Raw genomic sequence first — 24,551 nt, forward strand, 5'->3', positions numbered from 1 at the left:
TAGTTTTCATGTTGTGTGAACCCAGCAAGTGTGGGCTATGAAAGGGTTAAGCCCTAAAACAAACCATGGGTCATGCAAGGGTTAAATTATCCTTGCTTCCTGAGTTTTCATGACATGACAATCCCTGAGCAGGGGTTGCATATTCAAAATGGTGGCTGCACGCACCCTGCACAAGCTGCAGGCTGTTGTGTTATGTGGAGAAGCCTTTTCTCTTGAATTCAGATTTTCCTGTATGATAGGTTTTGTAGAGAAACTAGGGAAAATGGCAGAGAGAAGGTACTTCTACTAATCTGCTAAGAAAAAAATAATGATTTGTTTTACCTTTCTGTAAACAGTATAGCTTCTCAGAATAAGTATCTCTTTATCTTCGTTAGTAATGGATTGTCATGGATTTCAGCACTCTTGAGTTGAAGCAGAGTGAGAGTGCTTTTGAAGCATGCTTTTCTTTAGAGAGATACATAATACTCATTTCATTTAAGAAGTTATTTAAGTCTTATTATCATGTACTCCACAAAGTTAAACATTTTAACAATATTTTGCCTATATGTGGTCCATAGAAACAATGGCTTGGATTCAAAGAACTGTGAGCAACAAAAGAAAAGATTTTGATGCTGTTCCATGAATTCTTCCACCACTGTAAGACTGCTTGCCAAGTAGTGCCTGCCAAATTGTATTGGGGTTTGAATCCACAATTCACTCCACAAATGTCAGGGTTCCTTGTGTTGGTAGAGTGAACCATGGGATTCCAGTAGAGCCTCCCGGCTAGAGGAAGAGGGCAGGGGAGGTATTTCTGCTTCCTCCTCATCCTAGTGCCATTTCGCACACTGTCCTGGAGGGTCCTGTAGGATGGAGAGGGAATCCATGAACATCACCTTGTCGTCCTCCACCCACAGGATAATCCAGTTCACAGAGTTCTGTGTAAGGTGGTGCATAAGGAAGATTAGAATCTAGTATATAAACTTTTGAGGGACTTGAGTGAGAGCTTGTGCAAATAACATTACTGGATTTAGGGGTCACTTTTTTCATTGTTCTTCTGCCAGGTCAGACATTTCTGAGGATTTATTTAGTGGAAGGATCCACTAGCTTTTGGATCTAGTTTATTAAGTATAAGCCTCTGTTATTACTTGCTGCACAGGGAAGAGTCTTGGTGAAGTTGTATTTTATACCAGTTAGCTTTTACTCTGCAACATGGATAAGGACCTATGATTGATCCATTCACAGAGCTCAAGGGCTTGTAGCTGAAAGAACTATTGCAGAATTGTTCTAACCGACTAATGAAAAATGCTTAATGATTTTTTTTAACTAGATACTTGTTTAACAGACACAATTTAGTGTATATTTAATGGAAATGCTAAGCAATAGTCATTGGTGAGATTTTTCAGTCAATACAGATAGCTTCTAACAGGTAGCAGGAGCTTTAAGCTTGCATAGTTTCCTACAAAATTCCTACATTCCGAACAGTTTGTGCATACAAATTATGTAATCAGGTTTCACAAATAGTGCATGTTTTCTAATGCAGAGAATTAGGTTAATGTTTTCCATCGGTATCACTATAACACATTATAGCAGAAGTTGCCATTTAAGTTTTCTGCACTATGTAACTTTAATGTTCTGGAAGGCAATGCCAGTGCTAGCTATTTACCATTTGTACATTGTTCTGTAGCATAGACAGTATCTACAGAAAAGCATATTGCTACAGGGATTCTGAAGTGTTGCTGTTATTGCCAGATTCTGAGGGACATCTCCAAATGTATCTCAGAAAGCTTTTCCATGTAACAATTCATTCATTTTTTAATTTTTTCACTATAAAGTGATAGCAAAGAATTCTTCCACATGTTAAGCTTTTTCTATAGCATGATCCACAGAATACTGGAAGGCAGTATCAGTGGAAAATGTGCCGCTCCATATTTCATGTTACTGATTTACTAATAGTAATTATCATAGGGTTGGTGTGAACACCATCATAGTATGAGCTTGTATAATGTAAAATACAACACTGTTTATAGTTAATTCACGCAAACATGGTTTTTAGTTTTATAAAGCACAGTGGCATCATTTTCCTTTTCCCCCTAAGTTTGTGTGAGGAAGTTGAATTCTTAGATCAGATACCTAGAAATACTTAACACAAGTTTAAACTTCACAGGTTGGACTGGGAAACTAACTTTTTCACTCATGTAATTGCCTACATATTACTTTAAGGCATGCAACATAGTTTTATGAAATATTTATAGTTGAACAGCTGCTATATTCTATTGAGCCAGAACAGAAGAATTCCATGACAGTGCTGTACTAATTCTCTTTTCTTCTGTTCTGCAGGAGAGGAATAGAAACAAACAATAACTGTATGGAGATGGTCCTGCTAGAATTAAACACTAATGATGTAGACTCTGGAAATGCCTAATATGTCTAAGAAGACGTTATTAAAGCTTTGTTCCTGCTTAAGGTGACATCTTTGAACACTTTAACACAAAATTGACTCTTCTTGTAATGGTTCTCATCAGTGCATCTGCCCTTATACTCTCTCACCAAACACACTTGAGAACTGTAACTTCGTCAAGCACTTTCTGTCCTGAAGCTTTTACCAGTATCTGCTGTCTTTTGTAATTATGCATCCTAGCTAAGGCACAGGAGATGGAACGAATGCAAGGATTCATTAACTCTTTGAATTTGTTAAATACTAACAATTAACCATCATAAGTGGTTCAATGATGTGAGATTCACATTGCTTCAACTTATTTTTCTTTGATGTAGTTTTTTAATTGTCAGTTTTTAGCTATTCCGCAGAATTTAAAGCAAAATCATGCCATATTTAGTCCTGGAGTAAAACTCAAGTCTAAATGTTCATGTGAAAATTATTGTAGTAAACTTTTAATATGGCAAAGCAACTTCGAGCTACAGTTTAGCCAAATGAATTATAACATGAAATTATATTAGAATGACATTTCCCTTGTTTCAAACTGTTTGGTGTAGAGAATATTAATATATGCAGCTTGGTGGGCCGCACCAGTTAATGCACATTTCCTTATTTTTTTTTCTGTAACCTGTATACCGAAAAAAGTGCATTTGTCTGAGGAACTGTTTGTTTGCTACCACTCAATCTCAGTTTTGAGTACATGTACCTCAGTCTAAATCAGACTTTTTATGACCTTTATAACTACACTTAAAATCTTTAATTCCTATTTCTGGGTGTTTGCAAGCCTGAAAAGATTGCTATCATGGAAGTGAAAATTTACTCCTCTAGGTGATTCACTAGCTAAATAAACATAATTCTTGTTTTAGCAAGCATATACTCAGTTTCTCAGATTTTGTTTGTTCCCAGCTTTGAATATGATAGTCTGGTATTCTTTCAATTCAAAATACTTTGGGAAATAAACGTTTATCCATGGTTTCAGTTTGTATGCTCTCATGGCTGTGTTTACATGTTATCTGTTAGTACTATATAATAAAAGCCTAGGTACCATATTCACCCGAATATTTTCTATGCTGCTTTTTAAACTTCTATTTTATAATGTTCACTTGCACATCAACATGAATGCTGCCTTGAAAGTACAATAGCTGTATTATCTGCATAAATACTGAGCAGCTCTGCTCTGGTGTATCAGGGGGTTTCTGTTTTTAGAAGATCAGTATAGAAAGCAGTTAGAGTAGTTAAAAAAGGAATGTGTGAACTGTTAGTATATCTTGAAACAAATATTTACATCATGTCTGGAAACTTTCATTTACAGTCTCTATTTCTGATACTTATTGGCCTGGTCAAAACTGATAGGTCCCATTACGTCTTTTTTTGCTACTCTGCATAGATATAAGTTGAAAGAAATGGCGATGTTGACATAGTGTATAAGCAGTCACTTTGCTGTTACTTCTAAAAACATCCTTATATGTGTCATACGGATTTACAGCTTTACTTAATTACAGAACAGTCCTATTTGTGGGGGGAATGGGAATTCGTGGTGGAAGAACTGCCACTTCTGGCTTTGACCAGCCAGGCCAGAAGGGAGAGTAAGCATATCAGTTTTAGGGGTAGCACATTTCTCTCCCCCCACCCCCTAATCCTTGGATTATGGGACAATGTTGGAGGTTTCTGCTGCTGCAGCAAGGCAACTTTAAGGGTCGGCCTCCTTCCACACCTCTGCAATATACTGTGGTTCCTGGGACGCTGTCTTAGAAACCATAGGATTGCACCCTAAGGCTTTCTTAATATACTTGGATACAAGCTTCATTGAGCTGTGTAGGGTTTCCATTTTTCTAATAAAATATATTTAGATATTAAATATCTACAGTTCCAAAGCAAAGGATTTGCTTGACTGTAGTTAAACAATGAAAAAAGTAATAAGGGCATGAATATGAAAGGCTAACTTCAAAAGAAGTTATTAGCTTCTCCGTATGTCAAAGATGTCTTGGAAATGTCTGTGTTGGATGGCCATGTGTAATGCAACCATGTGGACTGTATGCTGATGTGGTAAGTAGTTCTTTGGTTTTTTTACGATCAGTGCAAAGTGGGAAACAGGAATGTTTTGATATTGTCAAAACCTGCTTGAATACCTGTAAACCAGACTTATCTGGTCACATGCATTCAGTGCTGGTCATGGTTACTTAAATGTCAGTGTAATACTACTGAAATAATTTTATTTAGTAATGAGTAGCTTGATCGTTAAGAGATATCCTTTCCTACAGTTCTTTGCAGCACTTATCACAACTGTTTAGTTCATAAGAAATAAGGCAGGATATTCACGGACATATCATTAATCCTCACAAATAGCATTAATTCCCATTCATATATGTTGGGTGCACACAATATTTACTGCCTGAATTTCAGAAGGAGTGACTGTATGTTTTTGGCAAATGTTTTGGCATCAATGTGTCTACATCACTGCACTGCAGACAGGACAGCAACTTGTGAGAATGCTCTCCCGTTTTAATAACATTGCAAAATGTGTGAATAGGCCCCCAGTGGTGACTACTTTAATCAATTGTATTTATGTGTATTGAATGCTTCTGCTTCTATGGAGTTGACGTGGAGAAAATCAACTAAGCCATATTTTTTGCACTAGTAAAAGCTGAATTCCACAACCTGCAAATCAAAAAGAAGTCTTTATTTGCTTGCTTTGCATGATTTTATTCTGCTGTTCAGTCATCAAGAAGGGGAATGGAGCTTTGCACTGTACTTTGAAGCGCTGCTTCCTGAGCATTGGAACCCTATTCAAACACTTTCCTTGTTTTTGACATTGCTCCTTCACCAATCTTCTTGAAATTTTCAGGTTATATAAAACTAACATTTCTTTCCAGCACATGTAAATTTCAGGAAGATTGGTGAAACGGTTTCAATTTTATGAATTTTAGAATGACTCACCCTCCCAAATACCCCTTTATCATGGTGAAATGTGTTTTTTCTGGTCGAGCCTTAACTAAAGAGGCACTGTTGTGCCTCTTTAAATTTAAGTGCATCCGTATTTTCAAGCCTATCTTTGTAGCCATAAGTGTTAGAAATGTCTTTGGAATTGAGTTGAGTTTCTCGCGTTTCTGACATCTGCAACCAATACCACCAAATTTGGCACTTTTTCAGTTTTGCACATACATATAGCACTGAGTAAAATCTGGTCACGCAGCAGCAATTTGATCAGTTGACTTTTTGTGACTTCCTGGCTTGAAGTTCATTCCTGAATGTGAACTTGGGGATGCTTTAGACTTCTGGTAAGTTCTTTTGTATAGAGTGACTCATTTTGTTTTACAGTAGTTAACAGCACAACCATATGCCTGTTAAGGCAGAAAAAAGTCCTACAACTCCCAATTCGTAGGCGTTTTTTTCCCTGTGTAAACAAACATAGGATTGTGCTGTTAGTAATTTTGTGAAACTTCAACTGGTGTTGCAATGCTGGCTCTGTGATACATGAATACAAACAAATGTTTCTAACCTTTAAAGGCAGCCTAAAAAAATCATATTAAATAATAAGGTCAATCCCAGAATTCACATGCTTTAAGACAATGGGAAGATTTCAGTCTGAATGTTTGCAAACCGTGTGCAATTTTAGGTATGGAGTCCTTTTAATTTAAATAACAAAATCAGATATTTGCATAATTTTCCTGCTGTATGTTATACTGGAATATATAGCATAGCCTTCCCCAACCTGCTACACTCCACGCTGGCTGGGTTGATGGAAATTACAGACTAATGCAATTGAAGGCCAAGAGGTTGGGGGAGACTGAAATAGTAGATATAGAATCTAATATTGCAAATTTTGATCTTACACGTAGTCCTATATTGTCCATACACATGACAAATCAGTATAACTGTAACCTGTGTTTGCATGTGGAAAAACATAGCTAGTGTGTGGGCAGTTGGATTTTTGTTTTTGTGGAAGAGAAGCGTTCAGTTTTTAGATTTACCCTTAGTTAAGCAGAATCAAATGATCTTGGATAATGTAGGGTTGGGTCCAGACTTAAGTTTAAATCAAAGGAACAAGTTAGTCATGAGTAACTCAAGTCCCATTGTTTTAGTGTGTCTACTCTAAGCATGACTTAAGTCTGGATCCAAACCAACATTTTAAAAGTTTTAGAGATGGTTGATAAGATTCTTTACCAAACCCCTATGGGTTGTGGGCAGAATGTTTTGTGAATAAGCTGCTTGCATTTTATCTTGGACTTTATGCTATTTTAAGATTTTATTACTGTTATTTATAGCTATGTGATATTTTTCTGAATATTGTCTGGGATCTAAAGTGCTGCACATGGCATTCTATCCATGAACAGGGGGTTTTCTGCTCCAAGGGCAGCATTCCCTGAATATTATGTATGAAGAATGCTTAAACTGCTCTGAATGATGCAAATCAATATAAGTACTTATTTTATTAAAATGTTCTCAATTGACATGCCTTATTCTCAACTAAATATTAGTATGTTTTAAAGAAAAATGTAGGATTCTCAGGATTCTGTGGTAGTATCAAAATGTACATGGAACTCCAGAAGACTCCCAGGATTTATATGCTGTAATTATTATTAGCATATGTATACTTGTTGGATTAACTAATAAATTAATTGCATCTAGTACAGTCTGCAAGCAGCGAGAATCTTCAAGGAATCTAAGAAAAACAATGTAATGGAATAAGAAAAACATGTGTGTTCTGTAAATCTTGAACTGGACACAAGGTTTGTATGTGTGAACGAAAGACATGTCATGTAGCAGATCTTTTCTGTCCACTTCTTTTCCTTTCTGGAGGGTGGGGTGGAATCGATTGATTCCAGTTTGTTCTTGTTCTCAACATGCTTGACATTTTGGAGCAAAAATGGCTATTGTGATGAATTTCAAGATTTGAGCGAACTTCTACAGAGTTGCTTTGTCAGGCATATCACAATTTGCCCCAGAAACACATAACGTCACATCATAAGAACATAAGTGCCATGCTGGATCAGACCAAGGGTCCATCTAGTCATGCATTCCGTTCACACAGTGGCCAACTAGCTGTCGGCCAGGGAACAATAAAGCAGGACATGGTGCAACAGCACTCCCACCCATTTTCCCCAGCAACTGGTGCACACAGGCTTACTGCCTCAAATACTGGAGGTATCGCATAACCATCAGGGCTAGTAGCCATTGATAGCCTTTGCCTCCAGGAATTGATCCAAGCTCCTTTTAAAGCTGTTTAGGCATCACTATTCAGTGATGCCTAAAATAACTGATATATTTAGAGTTTTTGTGAGCATTTTGATTTTCTGATTTTGTATATGGGTCTATTTAGAGTGTCCTTGACTGCTGTAGTTTGGCTCTTAGCATCATTTTTATGAATTGATTCATGTGGAAACATTGCTTTGTTGCTGTCCTATGTTGGCTGTAGCAAAAGACCAAGTAATAACCCAGGATAATGTTCTACCAAACAGGTTTTTGTTCCAGGAGTTCAGGCAAAGCAGGAGTGATAAAGCAGGCAAAGATTCAAAGCAAAGTTAGGCAGTCCAATACATACACAATCCAGTAGCAGAGTCAAGCAGGAGTCAAACATCATAGCACAGGGGTTCAAGAGCAATGCAGGATCAGGAGATCAGGCAGGAGAAGCTGGTGAGATGTTTCCAGCAGCTAGCAAGCTCTGACTCCTTGCTTTTACTCACAAAGGCTGCTGAGCCACACTCCGGCTCAGCTCTTGTCCATTAGAACACGCTGGCCAGAGCCCTACTCAAAAGGAGTTGCTTTTTCCTGAGGAGACCATCTTTGCAAGTGACCACTCCTCCTTACAGGAGGCCTACTGGCTTGTTGCTTGAGGCGATGATGCTCCTGGGGGTCGGGGTTGCTCAACATCTGCTCCAGAGTGAGAGCCCCCACCCTGACAGGGAAGGACCTGGAGCTGTTTTCCCTGAAGGCCCAGGCTCCTGATCTGGTGCCAGTGACTCATGTGGTGTCCCCCTGGTTCTTCTTCGTGGTCTCTGCTTCACACACATGGGCTCTGCGCCTGCGCAGATAATCTTTGGGAAACTTCTATAGCTAGAGGCATTTCAAGTGGGAATGCCTCCCCCACCATAATCCGGGTATATTCCAATGGTTCCCACCTTCCCCTCAGTCTCTTTTCAACCGCCGTTGCGGTAATATCGTGAGGGAAGCTGTTAGCTAGTTAAACTCTTAAAGAGGCGTTTTATTCTAACTTTCCTTTCTTCTATTTATTGTTTAGTATTATTCCTCCTTTACTGTTTGCATTTGTTTAAAACTATCTTTGATCACCCACTTGGGCGTATGGCCCTCAGGGCGCCATTTCGAAAATGTGTGAGTTGTGGCAGTAAATTGCCACCGTCTGATGGCCACAGTCTTTGTCTACTCTGTTTAGGAGAGGGGCACATTGTGCAAACTTGTCCCTTCTGCCAGGCATTTTCCAAACAGACAAGGAGACATCGTTCTGATAGATTAAAGGCCATTTTATGGCATAAGGCATTGGAAGCGGTCAGAGAAAAAGAGTCCCCCATGATGACTACTTCTGTTGTTCAAGCAGCTGGGGTTGCTCCTGAGTTGGGGTTAAGCGGAGAATGTACATCCCCACAGATCAATGATCCCCCACAAATACCGCTGACACCGGGACATTCATTGTCCTTGAAAGCGGCAAAGAAAATAACAAAGAAGGCTAAAAAGCCTAGATCAAGAAAGACTTCAAAGGATGAGTCTAAAAGGAAAAGGAGAAGTCTGTCAAAAGAACAGCTTAAAGTCTCGAATGAGACAATGCCTGTCGAGGAGGACCCCAGGCAATCACGTAATCAGGCAACTACTTCGGCGCCGAGGGAGACGCTGGGGTTGAATCCAGCAGTCTTCGAAGTCGAGTCTTTGATGATGCAATCTTGGCATTGGCAATTAGCTGGTGATCGACAGCAATTGCAGCAAGCCTCGAGGTCGAGGCCTCCATTGCAGATAACATCTGACCCTTCTCGGGTGTTATCTTTGTCTGAAGGAGAGATTAGATATCCGTCTCCACCTCATTCAATGCCGTCTCATTCACCATGGCATGGAGAGTATCGGGATAGACACAGAGTTTCACCAGAATCTATATGCTCGATATCGAGGAGTAGTGCTTATGGACCTCATTATTATGCATATAGGGAAAGATCCAGATCTCCGCATGGGTGGGAGAGAGATCATGATTGGGAACGTTTATATTCACCATACCACCGTAATGAGTGGGAGAGAAGCTATCCACCTAGAGAATATTTTAGGCAAATTTACTCTAGATATGAAAACCGTAATGCGGGTAGGTCTGCGACAATATCAAGACCACCCCCAGAAGAAGGGCACTTTAGGGTGCCAACTCCAAGTTATCATGTCCCACCATGTCAGTCAGGACAAATGCTGACTGCAACAGACTTGGCGAGGGGGCCGCAGGTCTCTACGGTGCCACAGCCGGCAGGGGAACAGTCGATGTCGAACCTTACAGCTCAGGCATTGACATCTGCTGTTTGCGTGACTCAGCCAATAGAGCAAGAAGTGCTGGCATTACCATTAGGGAGGCCAGTAGAATCTCCTTTTTCTGAGGCGTATCTTTCAGATTCAACTTCGCCTTCTTTGTATCAGCCTTCAATTGCTTCTCCAGAGCCAGTGGTGGCATCAGAGGAGACTGTGTCTCTGTCTGAGGACTTAGGTCATTTTAATGATCAAATATTACGTATGGCGCAATCACTGGGATTATCGACACAACAGTTGGCTCTGACAGTGCAAGATCCAGTTTTTGATGCCGTGGCGACAGAGGCTAATCGGCCAGTGGCTATTCCTTTACTTCCAGCACTATTGACAGTAATTAAACGATCATGGAAGTGTCCGTCATCGATGCCTCCAACATCCAAGAGGTTGGAGGGTCTCTATAGAATACAACAAGAGGAGGTTGAGTTTCTTTTTCAGCATCCCGCTCCAAATTCAGTGGTTGTAGAGGCAGCATGGCAGCATCAACATGCCTCCCCAATGGATAAGGAGGGACGTCGTTTAGATCTTTTAGGTAGACGACTATATTCTTCTGCATCTCTGGGTGTAAAGGTTGCAAATTACCAGGCTGCTATGTCGGGATATCAGTTGTTGTTATGGGAAAAGATGGGAAGGCTGTGCGACCATCTTCCAGAGGACAAAAAGCAATTAGCAAGAGTTTTCCAGGCGGAAGCCATGAAGCTTTCCAGACAGCAAATACATACAAGTTGACATCAGGTTGATTGTGAGTCAAAGGTTTTAGTGGGTTCTATTGCATTACGCTGTCATGCATGGCTAAGATCAGCAGGGCTTCCACAAGAGACGCGGGCAAGGATTGAGGACTTGCCATTTGATGGACAAGGTCTGTTCAATGCAAAGACAGATGAATCTTTGGATTCAATTCAGAAGGCTAGAAATACAGCCCGTCGTATGGGGTTTTCACAGCAGCAACAGCAAAATTATCAGCAAAGACAGCGCCGATGGTATCGTAACCAGCCGGCATATAGCCAAACCCACCAACAATTTGCAGCAAATAATAAGCAAAAACAACTATCGGAAGCAATATCAATCATCGAATTTCCGGGGTTCATTTCGGAAGGATGATAGGGGACCAAAACGTCGTCTTTGACTTGGCCCGATTGAATGTCACCACCCAACATCAGTCTATGATGTTCGGCGAAAGATTGTCACGATTTGCTCACCACTGGGTTCAAATAACATCAGACAGTTGGGTGCTTTCCATTGTTCAAAAAGGATACAGAATCGTGTTCGATACCCTCCCTCCCGTTGGTACCGTGAGATATACCCCCCCCTTCTGCGGTTTTACTTCAAGAAATTCAGGTTCTTCTGCAGAAGGCCATAGAGCCAGTGGCTCCTATACATCTCTGAAACGGATTTTTTTCGAGGTATTTCACGGTACTGAAGAGGGACAGGGGGTTGAGGCCGATTCTGGATTTGAGAGAATTAAACACTTACATTACACACCAAAAAAATTCAGGATGATCATCTTGAATATGATAATGTCGCTTCTTTCCAGAGGGAATTGGTTCGTGGCCATAGATCTCAGAGATGTGTATTTCCACGTGGCTATTGCGGCACATCATCGTCAATACCTTCGGTTCGTCTTAGGCCAGATGGCATATCAGTTCCGTGTACTGCCGTTTGGTCTCGTGACCGCACTGAGAATGTTTACGAAATGTGTGGCAGTGGTGTGTGCCTTCCTGCATCTACAAGGAGTGGAGATCTAGCCATATATAGACGATTGGCTAATAGCGGCACCTACAGAAAGCAGGTTTTTGAGATCAGTGGAGAAAACTTGTGCTCTCTTGGAGAAGTTAGGTCTCTACATCAACGAAAAGAAATCAAAGTTGCACCCAACACAACAGATAGTTTTTATCGGGGCATATCTAAATTCTGTGAAGGCTTGGGCGTTTCTGGCAGAGGACCGATGTCGAGTGCTCATGGATGCAGCAAGGCAGATATGGACTCAGGGAGTGGTTTCCGCTTTTCAAATACAGCACTTGTTGGGTCTAATGGCAGCAACAACAGCAGTGGTTTATCAAGCTCAACTCAGGATGCGGTTGCTTCAAGTGTGGTTCATTCGCAACTTCGACAGTACTCTCAATCCATGGAGGACAAGGATGGAGGTTACCAGGGAGGTGAGGGAATCTCTTGCATGGTGGCTAGACCAAGACAATTTGAACAAGGGCATGCCATTCAGGCAATCACCTCCTACAAGAGTGGTGACCACGGACACATCTCTGTCGGGGTGGGGAGCACACCTTGGTCCCTTGGTTGCGCATGGCGTGTGGGATCGTGTAGAAAGAAACAACCATATCAATTTGTTGGAACTAAGAGCAGTTCAGAAAGCCCTAAGAGCTTTCGAACAGCAACTGAATGGTCAGGTGGTGCAGGTAACATCAGACAACAACACCGTGATTACGTATCTGAACAGACAAGGGGGAACGAGGTCCCTTCCGTTGCTCAGGATGACGTTGCACATTATCATGTGGTGTGTCAACCGCAAAATGACTATAGTGGCGGTCTATCTAGAAGGTGTCAAGCACAAGTTAGCAGACAGGTTAAGTCGAATGTCTGTAACATCTCACGAGTGGGAGATAAAGGGTTCAATCATACAGATCTTATTTCATCAGTGGGGTTATCCCAAGATAGATTTGTTTGCAACCAGCCAGAACAGGATATGCCAGGTATACTGCAGCAGGGCAGGGAAGGGACAGGGATCTCAAGGAGATGCCTTTCTGATAAGGTGGTCAGGGACCCTGATGTATGCCTTTCCCCCATTCCCATTGTTAACCAGAGTAATAGCCAAAATGGAGTCAGACAAGTCAGATTGCATTTTGTTGACTCCGTGGTGGCCCCGGCAGACATGGTTTGCTCCCCTCCTGAGGATGTGCAGTCGCAACTATATAAAGCTCCCGTTAGATTCAGATCAGTTGACTCAACAGAAGGGCCAAGTGCAACATCCCGATGTGGGAATGTTGAGAATGACAGCGTGGAGGATAAGGTTGTAGATATAATTGATCTCCCATCGCCTATTAAAGAAATATTAAATGCAGCTTGGAAGCTATCTACTAGACTATCCTACAAAAGGAAATGGGAGTCTTTTAGCAGATTTGCAGCAGGCCAGAACTTTGATCCTAAGAAATGTTCGTTGGTACATGTTTTGTCATTTTTGCAATCCCTTTCTGTTAAAGGGCTTAAAGTTGCATCTATTCGAGTTTACTTAGCAGCGATTTCATCGTTTTCCCCTAAGTTTGAGGGGTTTTCTCTTTTTTCTCATCTGTTATTAAAAAAGTTTATAAAGGGTTTAAAGAACGTGGCTCCATCTATTCGTCCCATCATACCTGCTTGGAGTTTATCAGTGGTGTTAAAGGCTCTAACGAGAAAGCCTTTTGAACCCATGGCAACAGCAAGTTTACAACTGTTGACATTGAAAGTGGCGCTGTTGGTAGCCATAACATCAGCTAGACGAGCGGGTGAGTTATGTGCTCTTAGGGTGGATGCGCCACACCTTGTTTTCCACAGAGACAAGGTGATACTAACGCCAGATTTGACTTTTCTACCAAAGGTGGTATCAGAGTATCATATGGGACAGGACATTATCTTGCCTAAATTCTTTCCATCTCCGTCTACTCCGTTAGAGACTACTCTCCATGCGCTAGATGTTAGAAGAGCTTTGGCTTTTTATAAAACAAGAACTGAGTCTTTTCGTAAGTCACCAAGATTGTTTATTTGTTATGGTGGAAGGTACAAAGGGATGCCGGTATCTTCCCAGCATTTCTCGTCTTGGGTAGTCAAAGCCATTCAACTGGCATACCAGCTAGCGGGATTGCAGCTTCCAGAACCAGTAAGAGGACATTCCACCAGAGCATTAGTGACCTCTGTTGCATTTGAAAAGGGGATTGCTCTGCAGGATGTTTGCAAGGCAGCGATGTGGTCCAATCCATCAACTTTCATTCGTCATTACCGAATGGATGTGAGAGCCAGAGCGGATGCAGCATTTGGGTGATCTGTGCTTTCATCGATTTTCGCATAGACACCAGCCCGCCTCCGGTAAGTGAGCTTGCTAATCGCCCATGTGTGTGAAGCACAGAGACCACGAAGAAGAAATGCAGGTTGCTTACCTGTAACCGTGGTTCTTCGAGTGGTCATCTGTGCATTCACACAACCCCCCCATCATCCCCTCTCTGGTGTTGAAGGACTTGCTTCCGTGATACTAGAGATGGATCCCTGAAGTACTGAGACTGCTATGGCGGTTTCAAGTGACTGAGGGGAAGGTGGGAACCGTTGGAATATACCCGGATTATGGTGGGGGAGGGGTTCCCACTTGAAACGCCTCTAGCTATAGAAGTTTCCCAAAGATGATCTGCGCAGGCGCAGAGCCCATGTGTGTGAATGCACAGATGACCACTCGAGGAACCACGGTTACAGGGAAGCAACCTGCATTTTCTGGGGGCTCTACTTCCTCTGAGGAAGAGGATTCTTGTGAGAGCTTGACAGTTGCCTGGGTTAGCTGCACATGAAATAGGTCTACCACAAGGATCATTCTCTTTGAGGCTTCCCCCTCCCCACTTTGGTATTTTACCAGAGAACAAAATTCTATACACTGACTGCATATGAGTATGATTATTATTGGCTTCTTGTTCCTTTCAACTTCATACACAGTGGTACTCCCTCCTCAATTGCCACTTAAGAATATTTTAAAGGGACAAGTGGCAAAAATGTGCACTTCACATCTGACAAGGATGGCTTGTCTTGATTGTGGCACATTTAAATTGTGGCACGGGCTGGCCACAATTTGAATAGACACCACCGGGGCTTGACCTATGTCTGAACAGCATGGCTTGTGGTAGAGGAAAGCAACCCTCCAATAACCCATGGGCTGTTCTAGGGTTATTGGAGGGTTGTTCCCCTTCCAAAAAGCCATGCTGCCTGGAATCAGATGATTTGACAAGCCACGCCCAGGTGGTGGTTATGGAAAATGTGTCCTGGCACACACCATGATTTAAATAAGCCACAGTGGTTTATTTTGATATGTGAACTAGCCCATAGAGTGGTTATATGCAAGTATTAAAGTCATGTGAGGTGGCTCTGAAACTAGCCAATAGTTCGCTTATATGGAAGCAGAACTTATACAAATACTCCGATAGCATGAACTTTGGCCTTAAATATGCTGCTATCTTCCCTCTCTCAACAATCTTTCCTTTCACCCTGTGGTTTTGGTTATATTTAGGATAAATGATTGTCAGTTCTTGGAGTGACATCAACTTGCATATTATTGCTTTGCATAGCAGTATTTTGCAAATTGTGTTTTTCTTTTGTTCAGCAGATGCATAAAGTGTCTGTATACACTTTAAAGAATGTATAAGTTGCCCTTAATATTTTAGAGACCTATACTAAAAAACTAAATACAAGATATGAATGAATGTATCTATTTTGAACTAAGTGTGTCTCCTGCCTGTGGTTAACATCAAAAACCTATTGCTATCTGCTTCCTTTTTCCTAGTATCTTTTTGTACCATTGCAATATTTTTGGAGTGACTAGCCCTATTTTGGCCTGATCAAAGCAAAAACCTTAACAGTGTGAAATGCTAATTGTTTTTAAGGCTCCCACCCCAATGTGGCTTCAGACACACAAAGTATTACCATTTATAGCAGACTGGTGTTTTAGATTGTGGCTTCCCAAGAGTAAAATCAGTCATAAATAAAATGCTATATGAACAAGACATTACATGAAGAAAAATCATTAGGTGGGATTCAAGGAACCACACGGTTGGTTCTGTGTAATATTCTAGCAGCCCATGTGTCACCTTCAAACTACCAGCGAGGCTGAAGAACTTCTGTTGCACCCTTTTTAACACCAAGGATTCTGTAGCCAGCAGCATCAAAATTAAAAATCAAATTCTGAGGTTCTTTTGGTGTACATTTGTGGGTTTTGTTTTGTTTTTGGATTTTGGCCATTAAGGTTGCAATCCTATACCCACCTAGTGTGAACTCAGTGGGACCTACTAGTAGAACTACACATTACCATAACCATGTTGAGGTTGATGGGGATAAAGACTATTGATCAAAATGAAACCATTGACTGTATTAGATACAAATCAAGTGTTAATAGGCATGAATTGTGATTGAATACTTCAGAGATGTTTGTAGCTGATACCCCCAAGGCTCAGTATTCCAGTGTGGAAAAATAACATCCCCCCACCCCAGTATTTCCTTGTAATGGTTGAGATGCCTGCTATCCACATGAGTGGCATTTACTAGAGTGTAATAAATACAGAAGAAATTCCAGTTGACACAGATGGAGTATTTATAGCATTGGACATGATGGAATTTAAAAGCAGGAGAATTTTAAGAAACATTACTCATAGAGTAAATATAGTTCCAGTGAGAGACCCTGCATAAAAGGAAGGCAAAAGTAACTTTGTTATCTGTCATCTCTTCTGAATAGAACAGAGGCAGCTAATTGCTTTAGCCTTACTAAATGTATTGGCTTTTGGAAAGTGCATAGTAAATCTAAGTAATGTGTACTAGATTTAGGAATTGCACCTGTTTGCTTCTCTGAGGATTTATTTGTGGATTGCTACACTAGCATAGTTTGAAAACTGTTCCTTGGGAATTTATGTTCGGATTCTGCCATGAGAAGACTGGTGATCATGAATAAACTGCTGAAAGTCAGATCTTCTGCACTATAGACCAAAGTATGAAATCATTGCACTAATAGATTCCTTTGCAATGTCTCCAAATGTGCAGCATATGTTTCTGTTGAAGGTCCGGAGTCGCTGAAATCCTTGTTCATCTCATTCACAATGGTCTCATGTCAGCATAAGCAGCCCTCACTCATCCAAGCAAACCTCTGCATTGCTTCTGAGCAGCCTTTTCCCCTCTAATTTCTCCCAATTGTCTTCTCCCCGTACCTCCGGCTTTTCCTGAGGGTCTCCTGACTTTCAGGAGAGACCTTTGGAGGGGTATCTGGGGCTACAATTGGGGAATTCTTCTGCAAGTATTCTTTGCAAAAGGGTCCTTAACTGCAGGGCTTTACTCTTTCCTCCTGCACCCGACTGCTCATAGTATAAAAAACAACCATTCACCTAAGTGGGAGAAAGAAAAGCACACCACTGGCGTGGGAGCTTAATTGCTTCCTCATTTATGCCCAAGCCTATCTGCATAGCTCCATCCTGGCTTGTGTTTCCTGGTCACTCTAGAGCAGGAGTGGGCAGAAGGTAGATCTTCAGATGTTTGGGATTTCAAGTCCCGGAGGCCCAATGGTCAGGAATGCCATGCGTGTGTGTGAGTGTGATATGTCCAAAACATCTGGGTTTCTACTTTCTGCTCACTGGTTAGACAACTTTTGGCCCTCCAGAGGTTTTGGCCTACAACTCTCATCGGCCATAGCCAGCCTAGCCAATGGTGTGTCATGGGAGTTCTAGTCAAATCATCTACATGAGTTGTCCACCCCTACTCTAGAGTGTCTTGGGATGTTTGGAACTAGCTCTTAATATATAAATATCATACAAGCTTTTCCCTCTAACTCTTGCCAAAACATTGGTCATGGCTTACAACTTTGAGCTAGTTACCTTCTAAAAGATTTCTGCCTTGCTTTAAATTCAGCTGAACCAATCCAGAGAGCAGGAGCTCTCAGGCCAGAATGCAGAATCGGTCTAAGGATCAATGCTGATGGGTTTTTTTGGTTTTTTTTGCAAAGCATTGTGTAATCACTGTGGAACAGGGCTTTTAAGCCTGAATGAGAGGTCCCAACAGTTCAATCAGTGTGGAAGTGTCCCTTTCCCTGTTCAGAATCTCATAAGTTCCCTTTGGGCCTGTTCAGAAGACACTTTAAACCTTGCTGGTGAAGGCTTTTGGTTAATCAGCAGGGTTTAAAGTTTTGTGTGCAATGCATTTTGCTTAACCCTGGTTACTTTCTAACCACAGTCAGACCATCTGCAGCAGGGTTAGCAGCTCTAACTGAGGCTTAAAGTGTTGTGTGCAACAGCATGGCTTGTGGTTAGTGCTAACCCCAGAGAACCACATTTCCGCTAACCACAGTCCCTGAAGTGTCATTTGAACAGGCCCATTGGCTCTCTTTTAGGCCTTCTGATTAGCTGTATTCACTAAGGCCCTTTCTACACCTAAGGGTTATCCCAGGAAAATGAAGGGATCGTCCCTGCCTGCTCCCGGGATCCCTGTGTGTCATTTGGATGCACAGGGACAATCCTGGGGGAAAAGGCAGGTGTAGAAACAGCCCCAGTCCTTCCGGTTCAGTACCAGTCCAGATTTCCTCATCTTTAAAAGGAAACTAGCAAGCCAAGCCTTATTTTCAAGTGCTTGTTTGTACTTACCCAATGTTGTACTTACCTATTCTTTGCCCACTGTGAGAACGTAAGAAGAGTCCTACTGGATATCTCTCCCCCTCTCCCACACACACACTTTAGTAATGCCAATCCCAATCCCAAATCGTGACTGAATCTGCCATGCTTCCAACAAATAAGTTTACAAGTCATGCTTACATATACAGTATGCCAAACCATCTGATTTTTGTGAAGTCTTCTTTTTAAAAATATGTTTCTGAATATATTTGTAACCTGCTCTTCAATCCAAGAGGATTCTCAGGGTAGAATCCTTAGAATTAAAGTTACAATCCATAACAATATGCTCAATAAAACAATAACAATTAAAAATTATTATTATTATTATTATTATTATTATTATTATTTATTTATTTATTTATATAGCACCATCAGTGTACATGATGCTGTACAGAGTAAAACAGTAAATAGCAAGACCCTGCCGCATAGGCTTACAATCTAATAAAATCATAGTAAAACAATAAGGAGGGGAAGAGAATGCAAACAGGTACAGGGTAGGGTAAGCAGGCACAGGGTAGGGTAAAACTAACAGTAGAAAGTAACAGTAGAAGTCTGCACAACATCAAGTTTTAAAAGCTTTAGGAAAAAGAAAAGTTTTTAGTTGAGCTTTAAAAGCTGCGGTTGAACTTGTAGTTCTCAAATGTTCTGGAAGAGCGTTCCAGGCGTAAGGGGCAGCAGAAGAGAATGGACGAAGCCGAGCAAGGGAAGTAGAGGCCCTTGGGCAGGCGAGGAACATGGCATCAGAGGAGCGAAGAGCACGAGCAGGGCAATAGTGTGAGATGAGAGAGGAGAGATAGGAAGGAGCTAGACCGTGAAAAGCTTTGAAGGTTAACAGGAGAAGTTTATATTGGATTCTGAAGTGAATTGGAAGCCAATGAAGAGATTTCAGAAGGAACAGAGTTAAAACTGACAGCTCTAAAAGGCCTGAGAAAATTAAAAGCTTTTCACTTGGCTGTGATTGGACCTGGTGCTATGAGAATCTCTTCAGAGTGAGTTGGTGGTACCACTAGTGAAAAGGCCCCACTTCTGATTGTGGTGGGACCTAGAGAAGGGCTCTCCAAGGCACATAACACACAGGGAAACATATGATTTTATTTTTATTTTTTTGTTCCAAACACTATTTTCACTATTTTTCTTTGTGTGAGGCCTTAGCTAGACCTAAGGTTTATCCCGGGATCGTCCCAGGGTCATCCCTGTTCATGTAAATGACACACAGGGGATCCAGGGAGCAGGCAGGGATGACCCCGGGACGATCCTGGGATAAACCTTAGGTCTAACTAAGGCCTTAGACTGGAGTGTGCACTTGCCTGAGGAGGCAACTGGGGTTATTTCCTGCTTTTCTTAAAAACACACACATGGAAATTGTACTCTCAATGCATGGAGATCAGTAGACCTATGTAAGCAGCAACATTTGTTGATTATTCTCGGAATGTGTTAGCATGATTTATGGTAACCTGGTTGGGAATTATGGGAGTTCGAATCCAAGACATTGGGAGGGCACCAGGGTCAGGAATAGCAATATTGTTAAAACTTCTCATTTTAGATATTCAGATATAGAAAACCAGTTATGGAAGTTAATATTTTTTTCTTTGGCATTTGAATAGCCTTTGGATGCACAATTGTTCATGTTGACTTGGGCCAGATCTATATCTCATGTCAAATCAATATGATCCCATCATGGCGAATCCATAAGCCCTCTTGCACATTTATATCTTGTGGCACACACAATGAGAGCTGTTGAGGTATTTGGATAATACGGAATAAAAGGGGGAAATTATGCTAGAAAACTGGTATATGGAATGCATAATGTGCCCTAACAGTTATCGGAACACTTCAATACCGATGAAAATCATTAGTGTAGATCTAGCCCAGGTTAACATTTTGAAACAACCACGATCAATGGAGGTCAGTCACTCTTCTTTTAGGAGTGACAGTTCTACATCCTTGTTTTGGATCTGATTAGTAATTAACTTAATTCACAAATGTTAAAATCACAGCTCCTAAGTGTAATTATGAAAGTTTTCTGTCTTAAATGCAAACTTGAAACAAACAAAAGACATTGTGTGAGCAGCTATAGAAGTGTAACTTACTGCTAAATGTGTGCCACAAACATATCAGGAGAAATGAGATATTTCTCATTTCTCGCCTCTAGACTTCTTTATTTAAAAGGTTTATAGGCCACCTTATGGTAACCCTTTCCAAGGTGACATATAATAAAATTTTAAACCACAAAACATTAAGAAAAACAACCATCTTCTTGGCCCTGTTTATAAATGTGATTAAATCCCATAGTTTGCTTGCTCTTATAATTCTTCTTGCATTTCTGGGAGCTGACTGAACTTACAAGGGGAAAATTCAAATGGATTCTTTTGCCCACTCAAACAAGAGCAGCACCCACGTGAGATTTTGTGTAAGATAGTAATTTACTGTTGAAGGGAGGGGAAACATTGTAAAGGCTTTAGTTAGCCAGAAGATGGCAGTAGAGTAGGAGTTTCAAACTGTGTCAGAGAGAACCACAATGTTGTTTGTTTATTTTTAGGTAAACTGTTTGGATGCCAAAGCATAGTCTCAGGTTTAATAGCAGCTGTACTGACAAAAGCAATTAATTTGACAGGTACTCACCTCCTTCAACCAGTTTTTGGTGACACAAGCCAGGGTTTGACATGCTCTCCCTCAGTTAGATAAGAGATAATGCATCCCTTGCCATCAGATGACCTGGCATTCATGAACAACACCCACATACCTGAGAGGACTGCAGGCAAGTCTCCAAGGTTACTGGGTCTCTCTCTCTCTCTCTCTCTCTCTCTCTCTCTCTCTCTCTCTCTCTCTCTCTCTCTCTCTCTCTCTCTCTCTCTCTCTGTGTGTGTGTGTGTGTGTGTGCGAGCTCTGCAATTGACATTGCTGACCCACATCATATTCTTCCTGATCACCCAGCGTTCCTTCTCACCCTTCTAAAAACCCATCTAGGCAGGAGCCAGAGGTCTCTAGCAAGAAATATTACATTAGAGAGTTATACTTTTAAAGACAAGGGGTGTTGCACCTTCATGCTTGTCAGCCAAATTTGGCCAACCTCGGGTCCCAATCTGTCCCTCTCAAATTCGTCAGATGGCCATGCTCCCTTCCCTGGTTCCAAACCACTGATGATTTGGTGTTTCCTTGGCTTTTGTGGTTTTTTCCCCACCTTTCGAAAAGCCTTTCCTAAGGTTTAGCTCCTGGCAATAAGAAACAATGAATAAAAACTGCACATAATAAAAAGAAAGTAAAGCCAGCAGCAAAGCCACCACCCCTGCCCCAAAACTACTTCTCCAGCACATAAAAGCAGAATAAAATCAGTAGTGAAATGAAAGTGCCATGGTCTGAGAGCAGTAAAAACAATTGAAATGCCAGGGAGAGTAAAAAGGTCGTCACCTGGTGACAGGTAGAAGCCAAGCAAGCTTCTTAGGGGAGAGCATTCCACAACTGGGGTGCCCCCACTGGAAAGGTTCTCTCCTAGGTAGCCACCTGCCTCTCCTCAGGGGATGGGCCAGGGTAGTTTTGGTTCTATGAGTTCCTTCTCTTTAACTACTTAACTATATTAAGGAATCTAATGTTCAAACCCATTATTCTGTAGCAGCAGAATAAGTATTGCAAAGTGATTATGGGGTCATACACATTATTCAAGATCCAAGCAGAGAGACTATCAAGGGACTACCGGGCCAAATCTACACCTTGTGTCATATCATTGCAACCCCATCATAGTAATGACATATCCCTTTTGTGCATTTATACCTCGTAGGACGCACAATGACAATTGTTCCAGTATTTTGGATAATGTGGAATACAAAGCAGGAAATAACACTATGATAGCAGTATATAGAATGTGTAATGTACCCCAACAGTTATCAGTGCACTTCAATACCGCTATAAAGAAGTAGTGTAGATCTAATCTTGCTGGCAACGGCATTTTTTTTCCTTTTTCTTTTTTTAGGGAGTTGAAAAAGTGGTATATAAGGGCCATCATTGTCCCAGCTGGGCTCACTCAATTTTCCTGTCCTACTGTTTTCTGTGGTCAGATACATTTTTTCAGGCTTCTGAAGTGTTTCAAAACCTGTTTGAATAGAGTCTATAGAGAGACAAAGTAAAATGGAGAATAATAGCATTATTCCTGTGAACTGTTCAGATAATTTTTTGATTATTGGGCAGTATCTAAGCATTGGGTTGGCTCTACACTTAAGTCAAGCTTAGAGCATAGCCATTGGCCAGGTTCAGATGTCACAATCCACTGTCTGATTTCTCTTGCTGGGTCTCAGCAACCCGGGGTTACTCTGTCTCTTAACAACCCAGAATTCCAGATTCAGACATCATGCAAAGCAGTCCAGGGATGGAGCATCCAAGCCTTGCTTAGCCCCACCAGGATTGGTCAAGTAGCAGGAGCCAGCACCCTCTCTTGTTCCTGCTTCATTTTGAAAAACCCTGGGCTATTGTGACAGCCTTTGTGGGTCAGTGAAATCAACAGGACTTTAGTTAGTTATGACTAACTTAAGTCCCATTGATGGTTCTACCCTAAGTAAGACTGAAGTCTGGTTCTAATCCATTGTAAATATTATACCACTGTTCTCTTGCAGTATGTTTGGCCCTAAGACACTTCTAACAGCAAATCGCTTCCAGTGTGCCATCTGTCATGGCCCTCCTGGAGCTGTCTTATGGCCACCCCAGTTCACACAATCCCAGTGTGACTAACAAGCCATGCCGGCTTGTTAACCCCACTGCATCTGCTGTTCAGATTTCTCTAATTACCTTCAATGATGTAGTTACTGTGCCATGCAAATCCAGGTGGCATGGCTTGTTTAAGGGGGCAGCAACCCCGGAATAACCCATGGGCTGTTGTTGGGTTGAGGGTTACTTCCCCCTCCCCTCCCCCCACCCAGCCATGCTGCTAAGGTTCAGGTGACATGGCAAGCCATGGCAGCAAGGGTAATTAGGGAAATCTGGCCAGCACCCAACTGGCATGTGCGACGGGTGAAAGAAACCACCGTGGCTTATTTCCCTTGCTGTGATCGCGTGAACAGGCCCATAGCTCGCCTACCACTGGGGAATCCTTCAGCCTACTAGTGTGTTATAAGATTAGGAATCATTCAAGTATGCTGATCCCTGTTCTATATCACATGCTCTGGGCTAAGTTGTCTTTGAGACTACTTCCTGCTCTTAACATACTTTGGTTTCTATTTCAAAGTACTGCAAGCACTGAGAACAACTGAAATCATGGAACAGAGCAGAGAGAAGAATCAGGAAGCACACCTCCTCACCTTAACAAAGACCTATTCGCTATTATAGCAATGTCACCTATACTTGTTGAGAGGGTACAAACTGCAGATTTATGCAAGTATTTAATAGTAGCTTGCCAAGACTGTCGACATGCTTTTCAAAAGGCATCTTCTTTTGTGTCTTTTGATATTTAAAGAGCTGTAATTACAATGGCAAAGCTTTGAATTCTTTTCTCCCCCCAACACCTCCTTCCCCTTATCCCCTTATACACATTAATTTATGGACCAATCCAACATTACAGACAAGCTAATGAAAGAACCACACATTCCTTTTATATTTTGTTTCTTTTATAGTTTCATTTCTGTGGATAAATGCAAAGTAGTTAATGCTATAAATAAGTATAATGATGTATCTCTCTCCTCAATTGCTAGTTGTTGATGCTGAAGTCCTGCATAATGGGGGGGGGGGGGGAGAGAAACTGAATTTAAATGTTCATCTTTTCTTCTTACTCCAAAAGATTCATCTACTCAATTTAAGCGTAACTCCTGGTTCTTTCCTTTACTATACTGAAAGCTCATGACACTATTTTCTTTTTCTTTTTTGTGTGTATTTTTATCAGTGTAATAAAAATCAGACTTGTGAAATGGAGGAACTGTTTCCCCACTGTACATATCGAAAGTAGGTTACTCTGTTCAAAATTCTATTAACGTATTTCTTAAACTGATGAGTGTTGCCAAAGAGAATCTGTTCTATTACAGCAGGAGTAGACAAATGATGTTCCTCCAGATTTGCTGGACCCCAGCTCCTATCAATCCTAGCCAGCATGGCCAATGGGAGTTGTAGTGCAACACCCTCAGAAAGGAAATCCCCTGCTTTGAAATCTTTGCTGCAGATAATGCAGTTGTCACAGCAGACTTAAAAGATCAGATACTTCTTTGATGTAAAATGAGTTCTTAAATTGAACAGCTGTTTTATGGGTTGAGGGCCTTAGGGCTGCAGCTCAC

The 24,551-nt window shown here is 41.4% G+C and overlaps 1 protein-coding gene across 1 annotated transcript in view; it reads left to right on the plus strand.

Moving 5' to 3' along the window:
- Positions 1-3,462, plus strand: part of YTHDF3 (YTH N6-methyladenosine RNA binding protein F3) — a 28,575-nt gene extending 25,113 nt beyond the window's left edge. The window contains exon 5 of the mRNA XM_063130778.1: positions 2,317-3,462. Within this exon, the coding sequence (XP_062986848.1) occupies positions 2,317-2,340 (24 nt within the window). The 3' untranslated portion in view covers positions 2,341-3,462. The remainder of the gene's footprint in view (positions 1-2,316) is intronic.
- The last annotated feature ends 21,089 nt before the right edge of the window (positions 3,463-24,551 follow it).

Source organism: Elgaria multicarinata, chromosome 7, assembly GCF_023053635.1.
Source record: "Elgaria multicarinata webbii isolate HBS135686 ecotype San Diego chromosome 7, rElgMul1.1.pri, whole genome shotgun sequence".
NCBI lineage: Eukaryota > Metazoa > Chordata > Lepidosauria > Squamata > Anguidae > Elgaria > Elgaria multicarinata.